This window comes from Dermacentor variabilis, chromosome 2 (assembly GCF_050947875.1).
Source record: "Dermacentor variabilis isolate Ectoservices chromosome 2, ASM5094787v1, whole genome shotgun sequence".
NCBI lineage: Eukaryota > Metazoa > Arthropoda > Arachnida > Ixodida > Ixodidae > Dermacentor > Dermacentor variabilis.
Window position 1 is genome coordinate 228,926,663 of NC_134569.1, and position 26,058 is coordinate 228,952,720.

The 26,058-nt window shown below is 48.1% G+C and overlaps 1 protein-coding gene across 1 annotated transcript in view; it reads right to left on the reverse strand.

Annotated features, from left to right (window-relative positions):
* Nucleotides 1-277: 277 nt before the first annotated feature.
* LOC142570714 (ABC transporter G family member 20-like) overlaps nucleotides 278-26,058 on the reverse strand; it is a 54,461-nt gene continuing 28,680 nt past the window's right edge. The window contains exons 5-7 of the mRNA XM_075679060.1: nucleotides 21,956-22,132; nucleotides 7,264-7,350; nucleotides 278-581 (exon numbers count right to left, since the gene is read on the reverse strand). Of these exons, the coding sequence (XP_075535175.1) occupies nucleotides 367-581; nucleotides 7,264-7,350; nucleotides 21,956-22,132 (479 nt within the window). The 3' untranslated portion in view covers nucleotides 278-366. The remainder of the gene's footprint in view (nucleotides 582-7,263; nucleotides 7,351-21,955; nucleotides 22,133-26,058) is intronic.

Below are 26,058 nucleotides of genomic sequence, written 5' to 3' on the forward strand. Positions count from 1 at the left end.
CGCGCCAGTTGAGGATACAAAAATAATGAAAAATTAAGGAATCATTGGAAATTACGGTGCCTGGTTCGGCAATAATTAGTATGTGTATTATTATGTGTAAGTCATGTTCTTTACGATGACCTGCGTGTAAGCGCACATGTCGGCCTATTTTCCCTTCTGAATGTGCCAACTGCGCTGTTGCTTAACCCGTCTTGACAAAGTTTATTTCGCTAGTCTATAAATAAAATCTGTACACATTTGCTGTTCACAAATTAATACACACGCTGTTGATCGTGACACTGATGACGATGCAGTTTTAATCGACTGCGGTCTGTGGGAATGGAGAGATGCCTGGAACGCCGATGAGATTGACCCACACCCCGTGTTCTACATGGCCGTGTAGGAGAATGTGAAGATGGCGAGCAGCAGCAGAGCCAGCGTCCAGACGACGTTGGCGGCGACGGCGTACTGCACTTGGCGGTTGGCGAGGGTGTAGTTGCGCAGCATGGCGCCCCGCAGCCCGTGCACAGGCAGCGCCTGCGGAACCGCGTAGCTGACGGGCCGCAGCACAGTGGGCGTCCCTTCCACCGGCCACAGCACCCCTGCGCAGCACGGGGTGGGGACGCACTGAGGTGTCGACGAAATGTCGTCCGCTCGGCAATGATCGCAGTGAAAACACAGCCGACGCTCATCCCCAAGACGACCAAATTATTAAACGAATTTCTACTAAATGTTAGATATTATCATCACGGGAGCTTTGTTCACAAGGGCTCCCTCCCTTACCCTGTCTGGGGGGGGGGGGGGGGAACTCGTCAAATTTTGAAACGAATCTTTCTGTGCCTTTTCGCGCGTGTTAGAAGTGCGTCGTCGTTTCCTCGCTAGATATATTTGTGAATACATAAAGCTAACTCGGGCAACTAAGTATGCGCTCGAATAGACACCTTGCTGCTTGTTGCTGCCTGCCTTAGTGGCCAACTTAACCCATAGGTACGTGGAACTGGGTATGTGCTCGAACAGGCCACTACGGCGCTGGGCGTGCGCCAATTCATGGCGAATTGTCCCGAATTATTTTGTCAACGCATGCACCTCTCATCAACATTCAACGAAGGTAGCTACCAGCCATAGGCGACGAGGCTACCATCGTGCCCTCCACTAGTGCTGCTGCCTCGCGATCGCAACAAGCTTCGCGTCATTTAGATATTTCAATATCGTGTTGGATCTTCGTTCATATTTTTACAATTTATTCAAGTTGGTTGGCATTAGTTCTGTTTTCTTCACAGTTGGTTATTTACTGATAACTCGCGCGTCGCCACACGTGCATCTCGTCTTTCGGGTCCGTCGAGCTGCCGCTCCATACGCAGATTATAAATGTGTGCATATTTGCTGCCGAAGTCACGTAAACAACTCGGCACAGTGCTGAAAACAAAAGAAAGACGTCGCAGGTGGACGGCGACTTGATTGTGAGGGAACAGAGGGACCCTCAGCCAAGAACCATCATCTCGGCAAGGCAACGTGCCTGCGTCAGGGCAAACAGCTGTTGCTTTGAAAAAGAGTCCCTTCTGAAAGCGTTGGGCTCGGGACCAATGCTTTCCTTGTTCGACCAGCGTTATTTGATACACTCGGCAGGGCTCTCCGTTGCAGGCCGAAGCAGCTTGACAAGCAGTATACAACGGATGCCATTGCCACTTCCGTCGAGGTCCAGCTTGCGGCAGCAGCCTTATTGGGTCGAGCCGTCGGACCGAACCTTAACATAATTAAGCTTGGTTCCCAAGAACTGTTGCTCACATTAAGACTCGTGCTAAACGGCGCAAGAAGTAACTTTAGGCTTTTACTACGTAAGTAATTCTAAAGCAGTTTCCGTGTTAGTATTCCCTATTACTACAAAAAAAAACAGTTTGCTCTGGTTTGAAGTGAGCGATATGCAGAACTGTATTTTACCGCTGCAGAACTCCCCTCTTAGTGCACCTCGTACTAGTAAACTAGTTTTGTACAAGAAACCAGTTTTATACCTTGAATTGCTTCCATACACTCAAACACTTTATCAGTGCTGTAACTTCATCGAAAGTAAAGTTCGTTCGCACCGGCTGCGGTGACTTAGTGACTGCACGAGGTCACCAGTTCGATTGCAGTCATGCAATGGCGACTGAATTCCCGTGGATGCAGGATGCAAAGACGCTGGCGTTTCGAGCATTGGGTGTAGGTTAAGTAACCCTAGGTTGCCACAACAATCCGGAGCCCTTCAGTATGGCGTCTCTGACAGCCAGTGTTGTGCTTTGTAGCATTAATCCCCACGAATCAAAAGGTAGTTTGCAAAAGCCCCTATGAGTTCGTGACACCTTGCACACCACGTATTTTACCACCCCTATCTCTTGCGTTGACTGACGGCTTAGCTGTATACTGACTTGTGCTCTGGTCAACAGCAACCTACTTTTTTTCCATAACAGACACACGGCATCACAGGAGTACAGCGACATTGGAGCACACTTAAATAGCGAAGACATTTCCCAACGCTCTTGAAATCCACATTGAGTAAAACGCACGCTGTCGCCGATTCTACTCATCTGTGGCATACGGGTTTGATTTTCTAGGCCATACAGAATCTTTAAGCGAAGCCTTTGGCAGTGTAACCACTCAGTTTCGGTTTTCGGTTTGGCCAGTGACGTGTACCGAAGAGCTGAAGGTGAAGTTGTGCGGGGGGGGGGGGGGGGTAGCCATCGTCGTGATTACGATGGGGGGCTTGGGGCTTCGGACCCCGTGTGCTGGGCAGTCGCACTGGGAGTGCACCGCCAGGCCCGCAAGGATGGCACAGCGGCACCACACTTCTGCCGGCCCCCATTGAGAAGCTTCCGTCGCAAGCACCAGCGACGTGCCTGCTTGCAAGTCCTAGATGATCAGATGGACATGCTGTCCGGCGACTGTGTTCGTCGCAACGGCATGAGTGAGTGGTCGGCGTCTTCGCAAGCGTTTCACATTTCGTCTAAGGCGCACTGTGCCGTGTAAAGACATTTCCAATGAAGGACGTCTTTAGTGTAGAATGGAGACTGCATAATCGTTTTGGTCATTCATTGCGATGCATAGGTCATTTGCCTCTGTCTAGATGTCAACTTGTGCCATGTGGGCTGTCATAAAGTAGTTTTCTATGTGCATTGTCTTCCCCGCTGCACGTCTCAGATCCTGGGTCCACACTTCCTATCACAGGCAGATAGGGTAAATATTGACACGTGTACTTATCTTTATCGGGCGACCACGTTTCGCCGCCTAACAAATGTTATCGCACAGCGGGGGACACGCCTGCATGTATCCGAAGTTTCTAGAAAGTTATCGATGCTTCTATCCGCTATCTGTTGTCGCCGAACCTTATGTTATTTGATTTCATCGCCTGACGAGAATGGTGTAGAACTTTGTGGAAGGCACGCGGGTCCCAACGATTAATCTGGAACGTTCGACGATTGATGTATAAAGGCCGACGCGCTTGACCCGCTGATCAGATTTTCGACGATCGCCGACCGTGTTCGCCGCTATCGTTGTGCTGTAAGTGTAGCCTGTTTTTGTGGGCACAGGTTCGCCCAATAAAAGTTAATTTTGTCTTTCACAGTATTGCTACTGCGTTGTTCAACGTCACCACCACGTGACAATATAGTACTTGAGCTAGATCCCTAGAACTGCAGTTTAAACATTTTTACATCTTCAAGGGTGTTTGCTTGTCGCATGGGTTAAAGCCGCACCGTTCGGGCTTTAAGGAATTATCGCGCACGACGACAACGAGCTGCAACGAGACATGCGATGAAAATTATCGTGGTTGAAAACTGCGCAATTATTCTGACAGCCCTGGGTGCACCGAAATATCCGACCAGCGAATTTGAGAGTGATAACTTTGAAAGTATATTTATTGCACTTTCGTGTTGTCTGCCACAGCTATAATCTTATTTACTTGCCAAAATATAAATCGGCTAATACAAACGTACCGAGGGACAGAGCAGGACTTCCTCAAGGAAATCGAGAAAAGATACATCTCGCAAGCGCTGCCCGTCATACACCCTGACTACACAGGGCAGGTAAATGACGAATTAGACAGCAATATCGGCGAGTCAGAGGTCAGGGCAGCCCTGCAGAAACTCAATACCAAGTCGGCACCCGGACTAGACGGTGTAACGAATAAAACGCTAAGGAACTTGGACGATGAGTCTATAGCTAAGTTAACCGAATATATTAACGAATGTTGGGAGGCAGGGCAGATTCCGCCGCAATGGAAGACGGCACAAATCGTGTTAATACCTAAACCGGGCAAGCGACTGCAAAATGAGAACTTGAGACCAATATCTCTCACTTCTTGCGTGGGGAAACTCATGGAGCACGTGGTCCTAGCGAGGATAACCACCTACCTCGAAGGCTGCGACGCGCTCCCGCCCACGATGATAGGATTCAGGACAAAGCTCTCAGCGCAGGACGCTCTGTTACAACTAAAACATCAGGTCATAGACGATTTGGGCAGATGGACAAAGGCAATTCTCGGTTTGGACCTAAAAAAGGCCTTCGATAACGTAACACATGCAACGATACTAGACAGAGTAGGCGAACTAGGACTGGGAAAACGCACGTACGATTATGTACGCAATTTTTTAACTGGTAGAAAGGCAAAGATCACGATAGCGGACCTAGTTTCGGAGGATATCGAGATAGGCAGTGCAGGTACGCCACAGGGCTCGGTCTTATCACCGATGCTATTCAATCTGGCGCTAATCGGGCTGCCAGCCAAGCTACAAGAAATCGAGGGTCTAAATCATACCTTATACGCAGACGATATCACCCTATGGGTGAGAAAAGGAAGTGACGGGCAGATAGAACAAATGCTTCAAACAGCGGTCGAAACAATCGAAAAATATCTAGAGGGGACAGGGCTAACATGCTCGGCAGAGAAATCGGAGCTGTTATTGTACAGACCGACTCGCAGAGGTAGCAAACCAGGCAACTACAGGGAAGAGCTCGCCCATAGAGAGGAGATACAGTTAAAGACAGATGGGAAACCCATACCCAAGGTCGATAGGATCAGGGTATTGGGGCTCCTCATTGAAGCTAAGGGCCACAACGGAGAAACCCTCAGAAGACTGGAGGGAACTGTAGCGCAAATCATGAGGCTAATCAGAAGGATAACAAATAAACATAGCGGGATGAAAGAGGAAAACACAATCAGGTTAATACAGGCCTTCGTAATAAGTAGAATAGTGTACGTAGCGCCGTACTTAAAATGGCAGGTCGCGGGAAAGATCAAACTAGAAAGCCTCAATACAAACTAGCCATAGGACTACCGATCAGCACCAGCACGGACAAGTTGCTGCAATTAGGCCTACACAACACTATAGACGAGCTCATTGAAGCGCAATGTACGGCACAATATGAACGCCTCTCTAAGACTTGAGCAGGCAGACACATCCTAGAGAGACTAGACATAGGTTACCACACACAGCACGGTGTCAAGGTGGACATCCCGAGAGAGACGAAGGAAACAATGGTAATACCCCCAATATCAAAGAACATGCACCCAGAACACAATAAGGACAGACGAGAGAACAGAGCGAAGCAGATACAAAAGAAATTCGGTAGAGACAAGGACGCACTTTTCGTAGACGCGGCTCGATACAGTCGCAGACGGGGGTTTACGGCAGCCGTAACATATAGCGAGAAACAGTGTAAGACGTGCGCGGCGATACGCACCACAAGTAACGAGACAGCGGAAGAAGTAGCCATAGCGCTCGCAGTAGCTCAGACTAATGCAACCGTGATAGTCAGCGACTCTCAGAAGGCAATAAGAAATTTGGCCAACGGCCGAGTCTCCCCGGAGGCACAACGAATTCTTCTTGCAGGAGGTCAAAATTTCAAAAGAAAGGTGTACATCACATGGACACCCGCTCACACCCTCGCGGAGGACGGCAACAGCGGGGTGGCACACGAAGCGGCTCGAGGCCTTACGGACCGAGCCGAAGTCGCAAGTGATGCTCCGGCACCCTCCGAACGTGACGGTGCAGTAAATGAGTGGGAGTGGGAGGACAGAATGACCACATATAATGACATCACGAAACATTATAGGTTAGAGAGGCGCATGTTCCCGCGACCTCACGCAAAATTGACAAAAAAGCAGTCTGTCGCATGGCGGCAGTTACAAACTAGGACGTATCCGAATCTTGCGCTCTCGCACATCATATATCCGGATGTATATCCTACGGACCAATGCAACACATGTGAATCCAGAGCCACTCTGGAGCATATATTATGGGAATGCCGAGGGATAAATAACAATAAAGAAAACGAGGCCTCTAGCAGGAGCCTTCGCACGCGCTGGGAAGCCGCGCTGCTCAGCCCCGCCCTCGAAGATCAACTATGGGCCGTCCAGCGGGCCGAGGATGCCGCCAGGACCCAAGAACTCCTGGCCGTCACCTAGGCGGGGCCTTTGGCCCTCCCCACCAACTCGCAGGGCACACCATAAAGTTCTTTCCTCCTCCTCCTCCTTGCCAGAAGAGGTCGGAAAAACAAGATACCACCATTGGTCTCCACCAATGATTCTATCTTACAGCTTAAAGGAGAAGGTGATAGCTACAAGATAACCGAACATCCTTTAAACACCCATAAAGGTGTAAAAATGTTTACAGTGCGCTGGATAGTACTCGCCCCGAGAACTCAGAATGCATACCCGACTCATCACAAAAATTTGCTACCTACGTTTTAACTAAGTACTGTAGGGGACATATTGCAATTTACGATTTGTAGTTGGTGAGATTGCAAGGCACTTGAAAAGAATATAATTCTAAGGATCGCATGGGTTTCGATATATGGGCCGTGAAACTTGTAGTAAAACAAATGCACTATTGCGCCACTTACGTTTTTAGCAAACAGCCGTTTTATGATTCAGCCACAAAAGCAGACGGAACGTCCATGTATTTCATCGCACACTTTGGCAATGAATATCTCGAAAGTTGTGTCATCCTGAAAAATCGTTCCAAGTGAGTATTCCTTGCGAATCCACACTGGCTGCAATTCCTCAATGACAATATGTGCCTTAAAGTAAATGGTCAAAATTTTTATCAGTAATTTTGTTGAAAATGATTCAATTAGGCATTTCGGCTTTCCGTGCAAGTTATGACCGCCTGTTCGAGTAGTACAGCTCAGTGGCTAGAATTCTGCTCTCTGCCACAGGCAACTTCTCATAAAATTTATGCGGCATAAAATGACAACACACGACACATCAGCGGACGCCATTAGAAAGGCGGAGGAATGGCTGCGAACACCGACCTCCCATGAGCAGCGCCGGGTATAATGCGGCCATGGACATCAACAGCGCCGTTGCCTCGTCTTTGGACACCGACGACGTGAAGAACCCTGCAAAGGAGGCGCATTATTATGGAAGCAACAGTTCTGGCGGCTTAGCTAGACAACGTACGTGTATGCTTGTTGCGCGTGTCATCTTAACTTCGTCGCGCGCATTTCCTTTGCGACAGAGCGGAGACGCTCAAATTTATAGATTGTACTTATGGGCCAGCCGTGCCGCGTCGAAATTTCGGTTCCACAAGCAAGTATGAACCAACTAGCTCGGCAACACATTCTTTGTCAAAATATCGACTTTCATATATCTGTTATTTGTATGTCTCAACGTGTCCCTTTCTTCCGTTGCTTTCCGAAATGCTGTTTTAACTTTCACCCACCCCCGTTTCTACGCTCGTGGATGCATCGCTGCTCCTCTTGGCAATTTACTCCTTTTTCTCACTGTTACCTTAATAACCTTTAAATAAATATACCAAAGCGCATAAAACTGCCAGGTACGCATGCAAACGGATCATCATCATCAGCAGCAGCAGCAGCAGCAGCAGCAGCAGCAGCAGCAGCAGCAGCAGCAGCAGCAGCAGCAGCAGCAGCAACCGTGTATTGCATGTCCATTGCAGCACGAAGCCGCATCTCGGCTATCTCCAGTTAACCTTGTCAGGTGTAGTTGGAGTAGTATGGGAGAGGCCTTTGCCCTGCAGTGGGCGTAACCAGGATGATTATTATTATTATTATTATTACTATTATTATGATGATTATGTGTCAGGTGACACCGTCTTATGCTTGCAAATTTCCTAACTTCATCACACTATACCTAGTTTTCTACGTCACCGACCACGCTTCCCTTTCCCTTGGCGCCCATTCCGTAAATCTAAAGCCCAGACCACACGTACGCTTGCGGACGCATGCAAGCTCGCGTCCGCGCGCCCACGCATGCGCAGACACTGCGGCACGGCTCGTACGCGTCGAAGCGCGGCACGATCTCGGTGAACAACTGGGGTACGATCGGAGATCGTTGTTCGGCGCGTTCGTTCTGTTACCGGCGCGCGCGATCGGCCTACTCCGCGCGGACGTCGCTAGCCGCGAGGCGCGGCCACGTTTTTGGTGACGTCAAAATGACGATACGCTCCTGTCAATTATCGTGCAACCGAGCACGTCGTCTGCTAGGCGCCGAAACCGACTAGAGTTGGGAAGTTCTGGAGCGATCAAACGCTCGTTACGAGGCCGGCTTCACATGGCGCGTCTGGTGGATTGGATTGAATCTAACCGGCGGCTGCGGCTTCGCAATGGCACGTTCGGATCCAATCCATAGTTTAATTCGAGAAAATGGCTCTTGCGTTGGGAACTTGGGTTGTTGCGCTGACGTTGCTCGAGGAGGAAGGAGAGCGGATGGCGGTGCGAAACGCGTTTGAAGAAATGGTAGAAAGTGAATACCGGCGTCGCTTTCGTTTCTCGGAATAAACAGCGAGTTGGTTGTACAGCGAAATCGACCCCATCATCGGTGCCAACGAGCCACTGGAATGTTGCTGCTGCTTCTTGAAAAGTGCGCCACTGTTCCCGTCGTTTCTTTTCTCTTCTCCCTGTGCGCGACACCGCCTATAGGGACGACGCAGAGAAACTAATGGTTATAAATTGTAGTAGTCACACGTACTATTATTTGAAAACGTGTTTAAGCTTGAGAAGAAAAAAAACATTTTTTTAGATAAAGATTTCATTCATTGGACGACGAGAAGCATTTCGTTTTGTAGTATAATGTCTGCAAGCAGACGACAAACATTCACCTCTCAGTGAACAAGATTTGTATGATGCAAGAAAGTGCTTCTTCTTTCCTTTTTGCGCTGACCTAACAGCTATAAGAATATTACAATTACGTTTATACATATCGAAGTATTTTGAAACACTATCGATAACAAAATACGAAGTGGCGTCTGCCAAGGCATCTGTGAGGGAGTCCAGTGAGCGCGCGCTGTGGCGCGTCTTTGTGAATGCAAACCGCCATTCCTCGCAGGGCGTGGCAGGCGCAAGACGCGTAGACGCCAGCTTGCGCGCGTCCGCAAGCGCACGTGTGGACTGGGCTTAATGGACCGCCGGTTATCTACCCTACGCATCACATGACCCGCCCAACTCTATTTGTTTTTAAGAGGACACCGAAGAGAAACACTATGTCCGTTTAAACTGACAAAGCATTCCTTGAAAACGCTATTATCATTAATTTCGCAGTAATAGGTTGATTAGTGGAAGAAAAAAATAAAGGGCAGGAAGACTTTCTGTGATTTAGTGCCACTAATCCGCGAAGGAGATGAGGACAATGAACTCTTCCTGACTTGCCCAACTTACAGTAATTGTACATTTCTTTTAATTTCGCGCCGAAACCGAAGTATTCGTACGTCATTGTGACGTCACGGATTTCAAAGGGCTTTTTTTTGTTTGTTTAGTGGCACGACCATCGAACGAGACTTATTTCTTGCACAGCGCTTCTGGTACGCCTCATGATACGACAGGGGAATAAATTCGAAATAAATCAGAAAAAAATTTAAAAAAATAGAAGAGTACAAAATTGATGGGTTTCGTTATAGTTACGATAACAGAGCATAAGTTTAGTTACAGGTTGTGTTACTTAAGTGTCTGGAATAATAATAATTAATTAGAGATCACTGAGACGACCGGCGACGAAATTCAAAATAAATCATAAAACATTGAAAAAATTTGTGCAGTATAAAATTGGTGGGTTTCATTTTAGACATGATATCAAGGCATAAATTTAGTTACAGTTTGTGTAACTAAAGTACCTGGAACAATTATAATTAATTAGAAATAGCTGATTGCCACGCACCAAAGCACAAAATCGCAGAATTTAGAGACCCACCACGTAAGCACGACTTTGGTGAAATTCCTGGAAACGTCGAAGTTTAAAGCGGTAGTAATGACGCCACTAATGACGTCACACAGGAGAAGGTGGCAAGATCTTTAACCGGCTAATAAATGCAGAAAACAGTTACCTCCGAGTCCGGTCCGTGCGTTGCGTTCGCCTAAAGTTAACCTAAAAACACCAATGCCGAGGTTCGAGTGCCACAATGGACACCGAAGTCGAATATTCGGGCCGCTTACCATTATTTTTATTTCAGTCGTTCTCGGGGCTCAGCAAAAGGTTCTTGAATCTTGCCACGTTCTATCTTTGGCTCCTTTAGAATTCAACGCAGTCCTTATACATACCGATCGAAATTTAACTAGACCTGTGCAGAGAAGCCGTCAACATCTATGGCATCGCGGCTAGCTGGGATGGTAACTTCAAGCCGGCGTCACTACCCACCTCTGATTTTTGCGTCTTTTCTCGCTTTGCCAAGTGTCCACTCACACTAACTACGGATTTCTTGGTATTGTAAAAAAAGGCAATTTACGAATACACGTGAAATAAATTTTCCCCTTTAGTGCCTCTTTAAGGTCATCTAGCCGGCACATCACATTCCTTTTACTATAGCTTACGGCAACTGCCGCCGTGATCTGTGCTAGAGAACCGGCACAGCAACATCGCGGGTGGTGGAAGAGGCGGTCTAGGGACAATCCAGCCGTGATCGACCGCACTTGCGGGCCAGTACTTCTGGGCCACGTCTACTCCGCGAACTATAACTTCGTTTGATCCTTCCCGTACCGGCTCTCATAGTAATTGCAGTTACCTTCAATGTTTCACAATTGGCTTTTGTTTCAAGATTAGATGTTTTCATGTATTCGTTTACTTTTAATTGCTTCCAAGCCTGCTGTACTTCTGGGTGGTGCGGCGATTCCCACCCTTTTATCTTATCTTTAACATTGAGGGCGAGTACGGATGTCATTTCTTGTTGCCTGCATCGCTTCGCGATCGAAACAAGAGTGCGATAAACGATGTCTAAGGTTATCTCACATTTCTGTGTTGCGACGTCGATCAATGCATGCCATATAAATTATATAAAATTAGCAGATCTCGCATTCTTCTACAAAACGAACACGCACGCGAGAGGATAGAAGACTATGCTCAATTATCTTGCACTTATGTGTTTGGTGCTTATTGAGTATTTTCGCTTCAAAATATTCAATCCATCGCCCCAACATTTCAGAGTACACATCCTTTTATCAACAAAGGTAATGCGACAGAGAAACCAGCACTAAGCATCAATATCAAGCACGACCCCGTATAACGGTGTTGCTTCAGAACCTTTGCTCTGGAATAAATGGCCGAATAATAAAGCAACTTCACTCACACGAGCAGCTAGCGCTGACGAAAAAATCTCGACTCATAAAATTTCGACAGATGAAAGGTCTTGACTGACTCAACTTGCACAATTGCTTTCGTTCGTATTAGCGTATTATTTTCCATCCCATCTCATGTCACTGGAACAACGTCGAATGGGTGCAATAAATCCTGACTGGAGCGCTTGAAGCGAGTTTATGCAGTCCTGCCAGACATCAAATTCCATTGGTCGGTTTTTCCAGAAAAGATGGCCACTGCACGTCTCGCCCTTTAGAAAGAGTAAGCAGAGCAAGCACGCAGTGTGCAATACCCTATCACACAAAATTTGCCACATGTCACGTAGCTCTTTGTCGCAAAGCTAGGGTAGTGGAGGAAGGTTTAGGATACATTAGCCATCAGAAGTCAATGTCGATGCCGGCAGTAAAGTCAAGACACCTGAAGACACGGCGGAAAAAAGAAACGCATAGATGTGCGTCTGCCAAGTGTTTCATTCTTATAGAGATACAGGCAGGGGTCAAGCGTGTTATCCCCAGTGGAAGGCAGAGTCCACGAACACGAGTGAATCTGACTATTTCCGAGTGTGGTCGCGTGAAACCGTGCTCACCGCACGTGAATAAAGGACGCGCGTTCATTAAATCTACAAGGATGTGCGAGCTTAGCTGCACGTTATGCAGGTATTTCGGGGCTCTAAGACTTCACCGCACCGCCAGCTTTCTTTAGTACTTTTGTATGTGAGTTATATCGAGCACTGGGAGCGTTAGCGAGGCCATGGTAATAGGTGTTCCAAATCCCAAGAATGTGGACGGCAATGCAGCAGCCGCCGTAGTTCAATAAGCACCGAAGGCGTAATGCAGAAGTGGGCTCGACTTCCGCTGGTGGCAAATTCTCTTTTCATTCTCTTTAATTTCTCATGTTTCCTTATTTTTCTACCTTTCAATAAAAAGAACATGTAATATAACATATGATTAACTAAGCGGGGATGTTTTTGTTGTTATTATTTTGTTGGCCTATAATGTGGCTGTAACTAAAAAAAAGAAATTCCGGTAAAGAATCGTTCTCAATTATTATCGAAGTCCGTGATGGCTTTTTATAGCGTGCCCCAGCTAACTTTAGCCAGAGCTTAAAAATATGCGAATGCCACGTAGCTGGACAGAGCAAACATCATTTTTTTTTCATTCCATCTCATCAGCTAAATAGTCTTCATTATATTATTCAACTTGTCTAATATTATAAATATATTAAAGGTGTCAATGGAAAAATTGAAGAGCGACAAATACTCCCGATGCAGCATTCTGTTGCTCAATACGTGCTACATAAAAGTGTTTTTCCGAGCGTAAAAGAAGCCCGCGAATACACGCAAAGTGCCTCAAGCAGCCAGTCGCGCGGCAATGCTGCGTGCATTTGCGGGATTCCTTCAAGCTCGGAAAAACATTTTATGTAGCACCTATTGAGCAACAGAAAGCTGCATCGGAAGTTTTTCATGGCGCTCAACAATTTTCTCATTGAAGCTTTTCGTCTAATTATAATATTTGCGAAGTTTATTAAATAATTAGGAATAGTTGTCAGTTAGGTGGAATAAAAAATTACTTGAGCATCTCCAAGCGACGGTAAACAACATTACCTTGGTTCTGCCCAGCTACTTGGCATTGGAATATTCTTAAGCTCGGGTTAAAGACAGCTTGGACACCCTGCAAAGTATTCCACTCCGTTACCCTGGCCGGTTCTTTTTGAGGCACAAGCTGCCACCAAAACGCAACGCAACTCCAAAAAGCTGTCGCTGAGGTTAGGTCAGCGTAAAACGCTTTAGTGGGGTGCGGCGTATTCTCGTAGCGGTTGCAGGGGCGTCAAGCATGGCCGTCGCCCTTTCAGCTACTGGCGTTCAACCGCAGTTGCTGAGGTGTTGCCTTCTAGATTTCCAATAAATATAGGGCCGGGCTCTTCCACGGGCCCTACTGCTCCCACGCAAACATCTGCGACGGTATCACCTGTTGCACCGTGCCGGCAGCCAGCGTCGGAGCGTAAACAAACTCGATCCCCCTCCGCTATGGTAGTAGTAACAACATTATTAAAATTCTGCTCAGGTAAGATCTGGCAGACTCGAGTTCCAGGGTGGCCCCTCACGAGGAGCGACCCTTTCGGCCCAGGCAACGAGGGCTTTTTGTAGTTTTTGATTTGGCGTTCTCAGCAGCTCCTCCCACGTCTGTTATGACGGTGCTGGCAGGAGCGACCTGGTAGGGGTTTAGTTCTTGCAACCATAAAGAATTTGATTTTGGGTAGCCGATGTTTGATTTCTGCAGTTTTGACATATTGGGTTCCATCGCCGTTGGTAATTATGGCCAGCCAATGTGGGCTGGGGAACGAATTAGTTTGGATTCGACGCAGGATCGAGGGTTGTGCTCGTTTGAGGCTTGCGTTTCGAGGCGGATAGATTCGCCTTTGGTGCTTGTAGTAGTTTGTTATATCGTGGTATGTCGTCGATGCCTCATCCATGGAATCCGAGTCTGAGGGGCACACCTCCCTGTGGATTAGACCTCGGGCTAGCCAGTGAACTTCCTCATTCCCTTGATTCCCCGTATGGGACCTGGACCCATACGAGTTCAATAGTATTTTCACTTGTGAAGTCCCGTATAGGAGTCGCGCCGCGCAGACGCCTATGCTGCCTCTCGAAAAGTTGACGATTGCCCTTTTGGAGTCGCTTATGATGGTTTGCACGGAGGGATTTGTGATGGCCAAAGCAATGGCAATCTCTTCCGCTTCCACGGTGGACAGTGTTCTTATGCTCGTGACGTTGAGGATACTTCCCTCTCCGGTCACGACGCTCACTACGTAACTTTGGTGATTTTGCTTTGCTGCATCGACGTACACGGTGTTTTGGTTGCTTTGGTACCTTTCTTAAATGGCCTTGGCTCTGGCGGAATGCCCTTGTCGAGTCTCCCAGGAAGCATGTGCTTGGGTAACGGCTTTGTAACCAAACGGCCTTTGTCCGCACCGAGCAGTGTGTTTCGTCCTGCTGAATTGATAACGGGATTCAGCCCGAGTTTACTCAGAATGACCCTGTCAGTTGCGGTGCTGGAGAGTCGTTCACGTTGGGTTGCTTTATGGGCTTCCATGAGTTCATCTAGGGTATTGTACATACCTATAGTCGGATACAAATTTAGAAAAAAGGGGAGGCCCCGCCATGATGACCGAAGCGCTACAGCCGATTGCCTCCGAGATCAAAATAGTCCCGCTCAAAAAATCGTGTTCATGAAACGCGTAATTGACGGTATAAATAAAGACATTTGTATTTTGATGACTGGTTTAGTAGAGCTCTCATGTGCTACAGCACATGTCCGACAGCGACAGAAACATAACCCCGTGCCTTCTACAACGCTGCCCGTCGTCTGCTCTTCAGCTTCATTGCAAGTGGCAAAAGTAGAAAGAGCAGCTATGCAAGGCTTTTGCGCTTGCTCACATGTACACGGCGTATCTGCTACTCGTTTTCCAAGCTTAAAATTAATCAATTGCTATTGGAAAAGTACTTATATAAAACAACGCATTTATCGCCCGCATTATAAATCTGGGGCGAGAATACGGTCAAGGCAGGAAGGTACATAAATGCTTCATTCATCGTTTTAAATAAATACTCTTGATTTTAAATAGCATAAAACATATTTTTTTTTCTTGTGTTCTCACATTTTTTTTTCCTTTTCATTATTATTATTTTTGTGCAAGCCTGCAATCTCGCCAGTTCGCGTAAGGCATTGCGTGCGAGTTTTTCGCCGTGGAGCGCAGCGACTTCGGACTTTGTTGCCGAACGAGCCTTGTGTCGCCTCGACGTCCACACCACCAAGGAGCCCCGACAAGAAGAACAAGAGTGGTCATATCCTGAATAGCGATTCACGCAACATGATCCTCCACTGCTACACGTATTGGCGTAACAGGGAGCCTGAATGCAGCGCGGAGGCCATGACCAAGTTAGTCGCCGAGATGCTCGGTCCGACGAAAAACGACCCCGTCCGACGAAACACGCAGCGACACAGTACACGAACACACCCGCCGCTAACAGTAGGCATCAGTCTTTGGAAAACTTCTGTCGTTGTAACTTCACTCGGGAGCGAAATAAAACAACATGGAACAAACACGCAGGATGTGTGTTCGTAGCGGACGCCGCGGAATCCTGTCTTCAGACAAAGCGTAGCGCAGAGCCAGCGATGCTCGCTGCAAGGTTCCTTCACCGGATCACAGCTCACAATAAAGGCACGCGGCACAAATGCCGCATCGTAAGCTCGCAGCAACATTTCCGGCATGATAGATCATCATAAACAGTTCTGGAATTCACTCTGACGAGAGGCTAAAGCACACAGCTGACGCGACCTCGCCCAGTTCGAAGCGCGGGCGGCCATCTCCGTCGGTGGGGTCACCGGCCGTCCGGCTCATGCCGTTAGTCCAGAGTGCGTGCCCATTGGTGGATGCTCGTGTGCCTCCGCCTAGGAGGAGTAAACGCCCCCTTTTTTCTAAAGTTGTATCCTACTATAGCTCAAGTAATGATTCAGTATTCGCATACCTCGGGAGACCAAGGGCTGCTTTATGAGTTGTGTGAATGACATTGCTAACCTTTTCCTTGTCACAAAGGCGCAGGTGGTAGTATGGGAAAGAATACACAATGCGGCTGACCAGGAAAGCCTGCGTCAGGTGACAGAAATCGGCCTCCATACCGTGGTGTCATGTGGCTACTCACCTGAGCAAGCCACACATTTGGCGGGCTGTCGTCTGTAATCAGACCATTGCCTCAGAATTATGGGTGTTATGCTGAATTCGCATTCCCAGGAATCTTATTGTCAGTACGGGCGGAACTGGGCCGTCTTCCATGTTGACTCGTATAGGTGAGGTGGCGTCCCTTTCGGTGGCGGGTTTGGTCGATTTATCTCAGGTGAGGTGGCGTCCCTTTCGGTGGCGGGTTTGGTCGATTTATCTCGGATGACGAGAAGCTCGGATTTTGTCGGGGAGCACGCGAGACCATTTTGTCGCAGAAAGTTTTGTGCGGTATCCGCGGCCGCTTGTAATGCTTCCGTGATTTCTCCATCGGAACCGCTATTGGTCCAGGTAGTGATAGCATAGATGAAGTGCTGGTTATGCGGGATGTTTTCCAATAAAGGGGGCAGGTTTCACATGGTCACATTGAAAACGAAGGGTGCCCCTTGTACCTAATTGACATTGTCCGCTTTTATTGTCCCCACAATATATTACTGCAGTGCGATCCTTGAGAAAGCTTGTAATACAGATATAAGTGCGCTTCGCGCCATTCATTTCGCCTAGATTTGTGTGTGTTGATGCGGGTGACACATTGTCAAACGCTTTACTCACGTCCAGCTCTAGAATTGTACGGTTGGCTCTCTTCTAGGACCCGGGTGTAAGATATCTTGCTGAATTTTCCACATAATGCCTTGTGTTGACAGATTTGGTATGAAGCCTATCACCGTATGGGGCAGTAGCTCATTGCTCTCAGTGTACTCGTTTAGCCTGTTAACAATGTCATGTTTCATAACCTTCCCCAGGCAAAAGGTTAAGGAGATGGGGTGGAGATTCTCCAGCTCCAGCCTCTTGCCTGGTTCGGGTATGGAAATCGCGTTTCGATGTTTCCAGCTGGTTGGTGTAGTTCCCTATTTCCAGCGGATGTTGAAAAAGTTGGTGATTTCGGTAACCGACTGATCGTCTAGGTTCCGTAGCCTATTATTCGTGATGCGGCCCTCGCCAGTCACCGCTGTAGTGTTGGAGTTCTTTAGGACAGCGCCTACTTCAGATTCCATAATTTCGCTGTCTAGTGCCCTGTTTCCTTTTCCGGTATAAGCTACGGGTAGGCGAATGTCGGTGCTTGTATTAAAGTTGCGGATTGTAAGAGCTTCAAAAATGACATCATTATCTCCTGGGAGAGAGAATATGTTCCTCTGAAGGTTCTTTTGGGATACTGTTTTAGTCTGACTGGGGTCAAGTAGGTGTTTAAGCAGGAACCATATGTTTTTGCACCCAAGCTGGCGGTTAAAGCGGTCGCATAGCTGATGCCATTGTTCCTGATTGTGCTGTCGTGAGTATTTATCGATATCCCGTTCGAGTTGCGCGATGCGTGTGCGTAGGCCACGGTTGTTTCTGCGCGAGCCAGCGCTTCTGCAAGCTCTCCTGCGCAGACCCCAGGTGGACCAATTTACCATCAGAAGCCTGGCCGTCCTTCTCCTGGTCTGCCTACGTGGCTGAGTTAGCTGAGTCTTTGAGAAGAGTGGATATCCACTATTTAAATGTTTAGCTTATTTCGCTTGTAGCCTCTGGAGGGTATTGTAATGGAGATAACGTAATGATCCCTCCCAACGTTTAGCTCGGCATTCTCCCAGATGGCATTGTCTGTGTTCCTGATGAAGGTCAAATCAGGCAAGGTGTTTTCACTCGCGCTATAACATATGCGGTTTGGTCTTTCAGGGTCAACCAGAAGAGTAACACCGAGGTCTTTAGCAGTCTCTCAGAGTTTAGTGCCCTTCTTTTGACATTTTTGATGGACATTTTGACAGGACGAACACTGCGCATTAAAATCTCCAAACAACACGAGTTATATATATATATATATATATATATATATATATATATATATATATATATATATATATATATGCTTTGCCTATTAGTGTAGCTACTGTTACGCTTTTATCCCTAGGGGGACTATAAACATTCAGAATGTAGAGTGTTTGGTCGGATTGTCATTTTGGCATGCTTTAACGAATGTGCATGACATCACCGTGAATTCTAGGATTAATTGTTTGGTGGTCAGATTTCTGTTCACCATTATCGCCGAGGCCGGAGAAATGTCTGGAGCGGTAATTTTGTTATAAGCCGCAAAACCAGATAGTTTCGTCGCTATCCCAGTTTCCTGGAGGGCAACTTTGTTAGGTTTGGTTTGGTGATTTTGAAGCGCGTATTCCAGAGACCAGCGTTTAGGGCGGCGACCTCTGCAATTCCACTGCCAGATTACGATTGGTACATTGGCCATGACGTTTGTTTGTGTGGTACTATGCACGGTGTAGCCGTGCTAGGTGTTCTTGTGAGCACTCCTGGAGCGCGTTCAGCCACAGAGTTGCCCAGAATGTTTGGTTCTGGCGTTGGTTCAGGCGATGTTGCCGCCTGAGCATGAAGGTGAGGTTGAGGTTCGGATTGAGGTTGTGCCGCGGTTAATCCAATGTGTGACATAACTGCAGTCATGGCGGAGCTAAGAGCGGCAACGCTCTCTACCAGCTGTTTGTTTTGTGCGGCTTGCTCAGCAACCAGGCTCTCGATCACGCGTTCAAGTTTTGAAATACAGGGGTGTGTGTGCCGGCCTCTTCCACGGTCCCTACTGCTCTCGCGCAAACATCTGCGGTGGTATCACCTGTTGCACCGCGCCGGCAGCCAGCGTTGGAACGTAAACAAACTCGATCCCACTCCGCAATGCCGGCACGCCTAGGGACAAACGCATAGAACATGCGCTAAGAAACTCCTCCGTAGTGCCTAGGCAGAGTGATATATTCAAGGAGCAAAAGCACCCACATTTTCCCTCTTGCTCCCGCTCTTACTCGCGCACGTTCATTTGAGGGCTCGCCCGACGTTCGTGAGCAGGCGCGAGGAAAAGCGGCCGCGAGTGAAAAAAAAATAAATTATGTGGTTTTACGTGCCAAAACCACTTTCTGATTATGAGGCACGCCGTAGTGGAGGACCCCGGAAATTTTGACCAGCTGGGGTTCTTTAACGTGCACCTAAATCTAAGTACACGGGTGTTTTCGCATCCCGCCCCCATCGAAATGCGGCCGCCGTGGCCGGGAGCGGCCGCCAGGGAGAAAATTTAGGGGCTTTTGCTCCTTGAATATATCACTCTGCCCAGTGTCAGGATTGAGGGCTCAGTCCCATCGCTCGTGATCCGTTGTCAAGATTGGAGTCCGGCATGAATTCGAAGGCAGATGGCCCATGCCGTCGTCCAACTTATCCACGCTGAGGACGTTGATGAAGGGAAGCACTGCTTCTCATCGAGAACGAGGAATATGGGTTTATTTACAGTATTTATATCAGTCTAACATGACTGCTTGAGAGAGAGTCTCAGTCCAACATGACTGCATAAGAGAAGTGTCAAGCATCCGCACAACAGCAGTTTTTAAACACTCGGTCCTCCCGCGATACAAGGTGACGCGAACGTTCGTTTAGTCATCGCAAACTAGCCGCCTCTCCGCAGGACGGTTTACGCACACACATGCACACACACATGTGTTCACGGTCCGAAACCGACACCACACGAATTTCGTAGAACTCGGAGCCGTTCCGGGTAGCGCGTTGTCTTGCGTCTTGGTCGGTGCGTGGGAAGGAGCCTCCGTCGGCGTTCCCGCGGCAACTCCCCCGCCCGTAGGAGATCAGGTCCACGTTGTCGTGTTGCGCACAAAGCCTGCTTCGTCGAACTCCTTCAGTCACAACGCAACCCAGCTGAAGCGACGGAGAGTGGAGGATGCGCGTATTGTTATCGACACAAAGTCGGCTTAGTCACGCCGTGGCTAGAGGTTGGCGGCGACGCTCCCGGAATGTTGCCTCCACAGTCGCAACTGGTGGGCAAAACTTGCACTGCAGCTGGCCGTTCTTAACACCAGGCACTACGGAGGAAGTTTTTAGCGCGTGTTGTATGCGTTTGACCCTAGTTTGTTTACGCTCGGACGGTGGCAGCCGGCGCGGTGAAATAGGTGCAGCAGCGGGCACTGACTCCCCATTTGGCGACCGCTGTGTCGGCCCTGTTTTCCGCCCCTTACGATGATATACCTTGGAATTAACATCGCAGAAGTTTCCGTGGGATCAGTAGGGACCGTAGTAGAGGCCGGCGCATATATTGAAAATCTAGAAATGAGAGTGCCTTAGCAACCACGTTTGAACGAAAGTGGCTGAAAAGCCGCCAGTGACGCTTGATGAATTGCAACCGCTATGACAATACGTCGCGCTAACCTAATGCCTCTTACACTAACCTAACGCTAACCTAAGCAAACGCGGCCGAAACGAAAAGACAATAACCCTTACGGCGTAACCGCTGTGAGCATACGCCGCGCCACCCTAACGCCTTTTGCGCTAACGTAGCCTAACCTAATGTAACCTGAACCTGAGCTAACCTAACCTAACGTGGGCGAAACGCAAAGCCAATAATCCTCACGGCGTGAGATTAGGCAGCGGCGTTCAACCGCGGTTGCCAATGTGCTGTGCGTTTATTTCACTCAAAGGGGACCACTAAAGATGTTCCTGAAAAATTGCGGACAGCAGCATACGAACAGCCTGCCAAGAGCGAAAATACTGCACCAGGAGAGCAGGCCGGGCCTGTACTACGGCCCCTACTGCTCCCCTGGAAAAATCAGTGATGTTTTTTTTTTCCTTGAAGGTACAGCGCCGTAAGGGGGCAAGACAGGTTTAATCCGGCATGACTGACTCGGCACCAGCGCCGCAGGCGCGAGAAAGCCTGTCCGGCGTACCTTCAGGCACAGCGCTGCCCACTGCCTCACCGCGCGGGCAGCCAGCGTCGGATCGTAAACAAACTCGACCCCACTCCGCAATGCCGACATGCCTAGGGGACAAACGCATGTCATACACGATACGAAACCTCCTCCGTAGTGCCTAGGCAGCAAAAGCCCCCAGATTTTCTCTCTCGCGCCCGCTCTTACTCGCGCCTGCGCACAAACAGCTGGCGATCCCTCAGATGAACGTCTCGTGGCTTTTCTCTTTGCGACGTCACGTGACAACGGCCTCTCAGCTACTTTTTTCTCCTCTCCCTACACTACTCGACAATTCGCGTTCTGCTGTGCTCTAAGCAGGGGCAATCAGCCTCCCATAGTTTCAACGACTGGGCCTTTCTGCGGACTCGGCGCCACAAATTCTGGTGTCCGGACGGCACCGCAGCTCCGCCTTCAAGCATCTACTCAGGTTCCCGGAGCGGTACGGGACTGGTGCCTAAACTGTCAACGCGCCGCCTGCATGCGCCTGCAGCTATAGGTTATGTGACCACGACGACCTCCTCTGTCTTCTTTGCTGTGTTCCCAAAGCGCTGCGGAAAACAGCGCCCTTTCCTCCCCGAAACCGCATACTCCTACTCCACGTCTCTCGTCCAATGAGAGGCATGCGCATGCACTTAGAAAACAAAACCACTACGAACGACTACGAAATTCAGCGAGAGAGCCAAAGCAAGCTATCGTTTTAAAGAATAGTCTCTAGGTTCCCCCTGTTCTTCTCTTAAATTGCAGAAAGGCAGCTAGAGGAGTGCCAGCTGCGCCCACAGTAGACGAGCGCTGCAGTGAGGTTTGCGGGCCCGCGTGAATCCAGGATACGTTCTAGAATATGAAGAGCACCATATGCGGCACTCATCTGATGCGTCGCGCATGTACCACACAATGGTCGCACACTGGTTGCAGCGCGTCATTCACTCACCGAAGTTCATGCCGGTGAACGCCATGAAGACGGGAATGATAAAGGCCACCACGATGGAGCCGCGTACGGGTGTGTCGAAAACGCTGACGAACACGACGAGCATGAACACAGTCTGCACGTACGCTAGCGCCGTCTGCACCAGCGCGTGGCCTATTATCACCTCGGTGGTGCTCAACCCTGCGTTGCGCACAGAGACAGCGACATAGGGCGATGCATTCGCTAGTTTCTTTAGGGAGTCTCATGAAACAAGTCAATGGCGATTAAACATATTTAGTGCAGCAAACACGAGGGATCACAGGAAACAACTGTGCATAAAATAAAAAAAGAGTTGATAAGACTAACATTGAAATGGCAGATCAGTTCTGCCGCAATCCGCAAGATTAAGGTAGCTTCACGAAAGGACAAATTGTCACGTCCTAATTGTCAAGTTGGTTTCGCTTTCGATCACCGGGCCAGTACGGATCTGTCAACTGTGACGTTTTCTTTCTTTCTGGAAAATCGGTACGGGTTCCCTCTGTAGCTTTCTGCTGTTCCTGGATGGACGACAACTCTTCTTTTTCAAGACAAACTAAAGACGCTACAAATCTATGAGAAAAAAACAGGTACAGTGCAATAACATGCTGCACAGCAACCGCTGCTTATACTTTTTGAAGATGATGAGTACTTAAAGGAACCATTCTAACAGTGCGCCAATACTCAGACCATAACATCTTTCGAAATAACTGTCAAGTAGAAAGCCGGCAGGTCCCAAGTCCTGTGGAAATCGATGTTATGCGAAGCAGCGGGCGGGTAGCCTACCAAGTGAACGAAACGACAATGAGAGCACCAAGACCTAGGCGGTTGTTTACTGACTTGCATGACACGCACGTCATGACATACCATTTATGTTCGTCACACACTCTTGTCATACTATGCCAATTTTTGTACATACCAAGACATAGGTGGCTGTTTTATGACCTACATGACGCGCATTTCAGGACATTCATGTCACGACACATCATTTATGTTCGTCATACACTTTTGTCACACTATGCCAATTTTGGTGCATACCAAGTTAACGAAATGACCATAAGAGCACCAAGACATAGGAGGCTGTTTCACTTCACTTCACTTCACTTTTATTTTCCTTAAAGACCCCTCAATGGGGGTATTACATAAGGGTGGGGTTTACAAATGTGCATATTAATTGGTGGCCACATGAGTTCAGTGAAGAATATTAGTAATAAGCTTATCAGCAAACGTCGTTGAACAGGTGATTTCAGTTATGTGACAGGGCAGGCCGTTCCAGTCGCTTGATGATCGGCAAAAGAAGGACGCAGAAAAGGTTGTAGTTCGGCTGCGTGGACGGGTTACTTGTAAGGAATGCCCTGTACGCAGGGAATGGCGAGGGGGTGGGGCCAGCACATATGGTGCATGGTGGAGCGAACTGTAATAGAACTTGTGAAAGAGGATTAACGAATCATGACCTACATGACACACATGTCATGATATTCATGTCATGACCGATAATTTATGTTCGTCATACACTCTTGTCATACTATACAAACTTTGGTAGATACCAAGACGTAGGCGGCTGTTTCACAACCTACATGACACGCATGTCATGTGACATTCCAATCATGACCCATCACTTATGTTCGTCATGCACTCTTGTCATACTATTCCAATTGTGGTACATGCCAAGTTAACGAAACGACCATGAGGGCACCAAGACGTAGGCGGCTGTTTCAGGACCTACATGGCAAGCATGGCAAGCATGGCATGACGTTCATGTCATGACCTATCATTTATGTTCTTCATACACTCTTTTCATACTATGCCAATAGTCGTACACACCAAGTAAATGATACGACCAAGATGTAAATGAGCACCAAGATGTAAGCGGCTGTTTCATGATTTACGTGACACACATCATGATATTCATGTCACGACCGATCATTTATGTTCTTCGTACACTTTTGTCACACTGTGCCAATTTTGGTAAATACCAAATTAACGGAATGATTATGAGAGCACCAAGACGTAGGCGGCTAAATAGACAAATAGATACTGTCTAAGTGACGAATGATAGCCAATAAATGCTTCGCATGTAAAAGCAGGGGCGAATGTGAAAGCGCCGATTGGTGCTTCAATTTTGTGTAACCAGCTCCGCTCGTGCGACTTGGTAGACAGCGTTAGAGAGTACATATTTTCTGCTTTTCTGGGGCTCGGTGAGGACTATGCGCACCTCTTACACAAAAGTTTTCTTTTTCTTTGTTACTAGTGGGTATAGATAAATACCGTTAGAAGGATCCTTTATGACGTACGCCCAGAATAGCAACACGAACGGACTTGACACTGTACTCGGTTAGCACTTCGTATTTCAAGACCTCTTCGTCGTCACGACCACGTAACAACTGTTCCCTCTAAAGCTCTCCGATTTCGCTCGCATTGAATGCGCTAAGTTGCGGATCCCACACGAGTCCAACCCTTCGATACATCCTAGTCATGTGAGCGATGTCATGTATGTAATGCACGGGGATGCCGATCGCGACACGCCCCGACACTCTGCGCATCCCGGTTGCCGCGAGCCTGCTCGACAACCGTGGTTCGGTACAAGTGCGAGAAACTACGATGACAACCCCAGGTACCTTGAAAAAGTATGGATTGCTTTTGCTACTCATATTTTGACCACGCCAGGTAGTTGTACGGAGATCACTGAGTGATTCGTCTATTGGCAATCAGTTACCTGTGCTGGCGGCACTGTCTTAATAAACAAAGACGGCTACGACATCCAAGTTCACGGCGGCTCTTTCGCTTGGTGCTATATGTGCTAGGCTCAAGTATCTCGTTTGTTGACGTAGTATGCAGGTATTTCTTCGAAGCCGACAGGGTCGTTGCTGCCGATTACTGCAGTTTGATCGGCCTGAATGATATCAATGAAGAAACCGCAGTAATAGTTGCGCCGTGCGTGCAAAACTTCCAGCCTGCTCACCTAGCAAGGCCGCATCAGTCTTTTTTAATGACAAGGAGCATTTCAAGCGATTTGGAGGTTGAAAAAGGGAACTGTGTGTGCGTAACGGGCCTACAAAAGGTGCAACCACTTGTTCGAGGCGTTGCTCCCCCACTGCTACAGTTACGATACTTTACTGTTTTCGACCTTTAAGGGAACCCTGAAACGATTTTGACGATTTTGTACAAACGTACTCAGTCGTTGCAGTAGGTCCTCTCAATCATTAATTGACGCATCCAAGTGCTCCGCGCAAAGCGTGTAATTTATTATAAAGTTTTAAAAATGTACACCGCTACCGATCGCAGCAGTCAACTTGGCTTAATTTTCAGCCACCCCTGACCAGGTGACGCGAAGTGACGATATGACGCCAGTATGAGCTGTCCGATTGGCTACCCAGGGCGCGTCATCGATAATATTCCCAACTTAATGGCTAAAAAATGTTGTTCGTAATAGTTGGAATGTTAATCAATTTGTTTATGTAAGGAAAAAAGTAGCATAAAGAGAATACACATGGACAATTTACCACTACGCTCAAGGCTTCCGGCACACAGCAAGGGTCGTCTGCTTTTGTTACAACGTGCTCGGTGTTGACGAGAGCTCCGCGGTCAGCGTTGGTCTCGATCTTTCTTTTCACGAGCACCATGCATGGTTCGTCCTCGTTACATTGTAGGCTGGCTACAAATGTAGCATAGGCTGGCTGCAAACTGGCAATATGTCAAGCTGCGACATCGTGTCCGTCTAGACGAGCGGACTGGCTGCAGCGTATTGCACTGTCAGTATTTGAGTGGCGCCAGAATTTGCGCGTTTGCGGGCGTTAATTTACGCTGGAGGATTACTACCACAATAGTGTTTCGCGTGTCCGGTATTCACGTAAACGCAAGCTCAAGTGAACTGCGCTCGAGCGTTTCACGGCATGAAAGGATGTGCAAACGTGAACGGTTTGCACGGTGCAGCCTTCTGGTAGCACAGAGCTACAGAACTAATATAGCAATAGCGAAGTGTATTGTACTTTGCTACTGGTGTAAATTTTTTGGCAGGTGCGTAATCATGAACACATTGTTTTTCTAAAAGTTTAAAATCGTTTACACTTGGTTAGAGCGATATTCAATCT